We start from the raw sequence: 5667 nt of genomic DNA, 5'->3' as shown, positions 1-5667 counted from the left end.
AATTTTGAATTCTTCGTTTGGATGCACCAAATAGGAATTGGAATATGAAGTAAAGTAGGAATACGTATTCCAATTTTGGCTCAAAAATGAGGTTTTGGAATTCCATCCAAATAGGTAGAATTGGAATATGTATTCCTATTCCAGTTTTATTTATTTTAAAAAATATAAATTTTTGGATCCGCGAATTCCCCATCAAATTTTGGCTGAACCAAATAGATAATAGGAATACGTACCTATTCCATAATAGCTATTCCTATTCCTCTATTCCTATTCCCACAGCCAAACGGGTAAATGCACACGGCATAATTGAGCTTCGCATATTCTGTTACTTCATTTCTATTTGCAGTCGGTAGTGGCTAATCAATCTCACTGTGCATCAATTGACATCAGCACAAATAAGCCAAGTATAATAAAGCATTAGTCTGCATAGCCCTCTCAGTAAATTGCTCTGATATCGGATCCAATTATAAATATAGAAAGTGACTGTGTGAACGACATGGAATTTAAAATTAAATTGTGCTCCTCTGGTCCACCTGTAAACTGGAAAACAAAAGCCATGTGCGAAGCTCACATTAATATTCACTTTGACAATTCCTCTGTGTCAAACTGGTGAATATTGACATCCACGAAAATGGGTAAATTTGACAGCCACAAATATGGGGAAGAAACCGGTATTAGCCATTTTACGATACCTAGTTTTATTAGAAAGTATTTCAAATATCATTCTATTTCCCCAAATCGATTCTTAAATCTCTAATAAAAAATGCAATTAACAGACAATCAATAATTTGTTATTTACAAAGCTAGAAGGCGCTCAAACGCCCCTTTTTACAATCCAATTTATTACAAAAATCTCAGATAATCCACTGTAATCATCAGCAAGCATAAGCTTCCTGTTGATTTCGTCTTCTTATTCTGCTGCCCCATGAGGACAAGTTACTTCCTGATTTCCTCCTGATTAATTCCATCAGCTGAGCTTCCCACACTTGATTACTCCCTAATCCGCCTTCATGATCGCCTACTGTAAACATGTTCTGCAGCCTCCAGTCATAATCATGACGGAGCAGGGGATCTGACAGGGTTTCATACGCCTCCTGAGCTTTCAAAAACAATTTGATGCACTCTTCCTTATCTTCAGCAGAGCACACATCAGGATGATATTTCAGAGCCATTTTACGGTATGCGTTCTTTATGTCGCGCGCACTTACAGTAGAAGAGACACAGAGAACATCATACAGCGATGATGAAGAAGGGGTAGAAGGAAAGGAAGAATTTTGCGAGTGAAAAGCCCTAATACTCGTCGAATGCTTCGTCTTCGCTCCGAGTCTGACCCGTGAAAATCCAGAAGAAGAAGCAGAGCTGCTCGTAAGACGGGATGCCTGTAAACCCCTGATTGATGCAGTGTACTCCATTGATCTGTTACACAAAGCTTCCAATTGGCCAGAAATTACAATTTTGCCGGAAATTCAGTATTGTACCTTAAATTCGAATTGATTGACTGGATCAAAGAAACAAGACTTGGTTTGATGGTGAGAACAAACAATTTAGAGCACATATATATAGAGAGATGGAAATCGAATTGGGGGTTTTGAAGAAGGATAGGAAGGGGGTTCTAGAAAGAAGCGGGGCCGTGTGCCCCACTTAAACGGCCGTCACGTTCCATCCGTTCCTTTCTTTTGGGAACATTGTTTCCATCGATTCCAGCAGATTTTGAGACGCGCGTCTCCAACAACCGAAGTTTTAAGGAAAGCAAAGTGTCACTCTTCTAGATATCTGTCCTCTCAAGACTACTACGAGGGCTGATTTAAACCTTATCACCACTACTGTTTTTTAAATAAAATATTGTGGTTGGTGGAATTATAAGGGATTAAACAACTTTACATGTTCTTATGTGGCTGTTTATCTAACTTATATTTAAGTAGGGGGCGTGTTCTAAGGTAACTCTTAGATTAAAAGGGAGAGGATAGTTTGGAATCTTTTCCTATTATGGTTGAGGGGCTCCAAAAAACAAGAGCTCCTTATTGGAAAAATAACAAATGTCTTCATTATTATTTTTCCTATTACTTGAATTTTCTCTTCCAAGTTTAATTAGCAACAAATATTCATTTAAATGAAGATGCTTTAAAATAAGCAAGCTTGTACTCTCATAGGACCACCAACTTCACATTTTTTTGCTAAAAAATGGAGCTAGCCAAAATAAGCCTAGCAATCACATGGGGACCTCCCCTTAGTTACCTACTTGTCTAAAATAGTATAGTAGGGTTTACCCTGGGAACAAATTTGAATTTTGATCCTTACATGTCCTTTAGCGGGTCTTGTTTGAGAGCATTTAATGTTTCGATTAAAGAGTTATAATTCCCCCTAAATTGAAATTTTGGAGGGAAAGGACCCCACAAAACGTTTTGTTAGATTTTTAAATGTATTTTAATTATGTGTTATTTTGTTTAAGGTGTTATATAAAAGGATTGGCGACTTCAATTTTAATATAAATATTCTACAATAATATTTAATTTAGATTTAAACTTTACTGACAAGAATTACAACACCAAAACTTAAACATGATACCATGACAATGCTTACAACTATTAAGAATATCATAAATAATATAATTAAAACAATGAAAAATATTTATATTTGTTAGCTATCTTTTAAATTCTAGTATTATTAATATTTGTATATAATTTTGAGATTAGCAAATTAAATTTTGGATTATCTAGACGAGTTCATGTTAATAGAGTTCTAAAAGAGTATATTATTTTATCTATTGTTTTTAAAAAACAAATTAGTTGGGGGAACATCCTAAAGTGTAAAAATGATCTTTTATCAATCAAATTTCTCCATTATTATTCGTTTTTCTATCATTAATAACATACGACATGCCCTAGAATACAACACCAGAATTATATATTTGTGTTGCACTGTGAATAGTAATTAACATCAGCACATATGACATGTATAATAATATGTTGCCATAAAATTCAAAACTCATAATATTTGATGCAACATTCCTTATGTAACCCGCCCACTGGAATGATCAAGGAAACCTCTTATAGAAAAGATAAAAATACAACTCATGAAATAGCTTTAGGAATTTGAAATTACAACTAGCACTTGCATCTAAGGAGGTTCAAGGGATAAGCCAATAGGAAATTATAGCTTCAAATTAAATGTGAAAAAAAAATCTATAAAAATATAAATTATCTACATGACTTGAAATATTAATAAAATAAGGCAAGTGCCTATTACACAATGATAAATCGTGAGCCTTTCATCTCAAAAGTCTTGGGTTTGAGTCTACTCAAGCTTAACACATAATAACAATAATTAATCTCAAAAAATAACAATATTAAAATAATAAATACTCTAGGCTTCAACCCATTACCTATAAAAAAAAATATTAATAAAATAATTTAAAATTAAATTAATTTTAATATAATTTTTTATTTACATTTTTCATTTCATAAAAATACATAGAGGCTATGCACAAAATAGAGTTAATGAAATTAATTATCTTCAATCATTGTAAGAGACTTGAGTAGGATGCTTCAAACTACAAGCATTTGGCAAGATAAAGAAAGTTGGATGGGTTGTACTAATTGTAACTATTAAATTGTTAATAGATGTGCATAACTGATTGCATGAATAATATGATATAACTGATTATTACTTCATGGAATTGAACTATTTAGTGGTAGAACATTATAATTTATTAAAAAGGATTCTATAAAACTTCAACTCAAATTATGAACAACCAACCAAATGTAGTATATATTGTTCACTGATGGAGGTACAAACAAGATACTAAGAGGGGGGGGGGGTGAATAATAATCTTAAACACTTAAAGTTTTCACCAATTCCCTCACATCTATTAGTAAACTTGTGCATGTGAAACTTGTAATGTAAATCTATTGTAACATATAGATCTGATCAATCACATGCATAAAAATAAAACACATAACATAATATTTCTTATCGAGAAACCCTCTGAGGTAAAGGTAAAACTAGGGTGGGGATGACACCCACAAATCTTCACTACTATAGTAATAAAGTTAACTAGTTAAGGTTACAATATTTGATCATAAGATATGATCTACCCTATGAGGGGTCTACCTTGTTAAAAGATTAATAGACTGATAGGTATCACCTTGTTAGAGGATTTAACACTTACAACAAAGTAAGGACTTTATTAGGAGTTTTATAAAGATATGTTAAAACCACCTGGTTAAGAGATTTAACCTAATTCAAGTCGATTACAACTGATTTAGTACCTGACTCTCAGTTTGCTCTCAAAGTTGATTTCAAGTCTTCTCCTTGCTACTTGATCCTCTCCTTTGATCTGATATTACTTGTCTATCCCTTTCACTTCACTACCATGAATAGGTCACTTGCTCTGTTAGATGATAACACAACCCTTCAGTGACTTCTGGTCTCAATCCTTCACTTTAATCCTTGTTCGCATGCATACACTTTTCTACTCTTTTTCTTACTCTGCACATGTATCTCTCATACTCTCTCAATTGATCTAGGTTAAGATCTTCGCTATTTAAAGAGTTTTCTAGATTCTTCCATAATAGCCTCTCCATCTGAATCATTAATCATGCAACATAGGGATTTGTGATCCATGTCATTTAAATGTTATGTAACAACCTCTACATTCTTTAAATGATCCTTCCAAGTTGGCTTGTAAAACATGTTATCTCAAATTTTGTTCCATTCCTAACTTTTATGTAAACTCTGCATTTCTCAGTCTTTACTGTTTCCTAATGCGTGGCATTGGTGTTTCTTGGCATGTATTATTCTTTCGATGCTTGACATGTATTGTGCTTGATGCATAGTACGTAACTCGATACTTGTATACTTGATACTTGCTCGATCGTTGATGAGCTCAACTCGTATCAAAATACTCAGTGACCATACACTTGCTTGGATCCTATAGAGCTCAATACGTACTTGCTTATGTACATGAATTGACCTATATAGAGTAGTTCAATCGTAGTGATGACCATCTAACTCTGTCTTGTAAATGACTAAGTGGTTGACACTAATAGAAAACAATGGTTAGAGATGCCAACAATCTCCCCCTTTTACATTAGTGGAAAAATACTTTGTCATATTTACATCGTTACAATACAATCTGATAAATGAGCTCTCCCCCTAAATCTTATGACTTATGCCAATGAATAATGAATAAACAATGCAAAAATGAATAACAAGTCTATTTCACCTTTATTCAATATGTATTTCTCCCTTTTTCATCACATATCATTCTCCCTTCAATATCTATTTCCCCCTTGTTTTTGAACACTTGTCACTACTGCTGGGGTTGAATGGGTGGAAGTAATCCATATTTTTCAATGAATTCCTTATGAACTTTGGTAATCATGGACAAGTCATGATCCCATGTGGTTCTTGTTGCCTCTAAAATAGTAATCTGCAACTATAATCTTGTAGCCAAATCAATTAAACTATCAGCCACTGAAAGATTATGATCCTCTATGATAAGATCCTAGGTTGTTTTCAATTCTCTTTGCATGACCTCCAAATGAGGTATCATCATTGCTTGAATATATATCAATTTAGATCTCATATTGTTGTTAGCTACTTGAAGCTTGACCAATATGCCTTGAGCATTCAGTAGATTATTGAAATGATCAATGATTGATCCTG

At 33.5% G+C, this 5667-nt stretch overlaps 1 protein-coding gene across 1 annotated transcript; it reads right to left on the bottom strand.

The window, feature by feature from the left end:
* Positions 1–769: 769 nt before the first annotated feature.
* Positions 770–1571, bottom strand: LOC149557697 (chaperone protein dnaJ 20, chloroplastic-like). Its single transcript, XM_089786037.1, has one exon. The coding sequence runs from the start codon at positions 1410–1412 to the stop codon at positions 876–878; it is 537 nt and encodes a 178-aa protein (XP_089642163.1). The 5' UTR covers positions 1413–1571; the 3' UTR covers positions 770–875.
* Between the last annotated feature and the right edge of the window lie 4096 nt (positions 1572–5667).

This window comes from Cupressus sempervirens, chromosome 5, assembly GCF_028749045.1.
Source record: "Cupressus sempervirens isolate cs-2001-9-10 chromosome 5, ASM2874904v1, whole genome shotgun sequence".
Lineage (NCBI taxonomy): Eukaryota > Viridiplantae > Streptophyta > Pinopsida > Cupressales > Cupressaceae > Cupressus > Cupressus sempervirens.
This window is presented reverse-complemented; position numbering and strand designations above follow the sequence as displayed.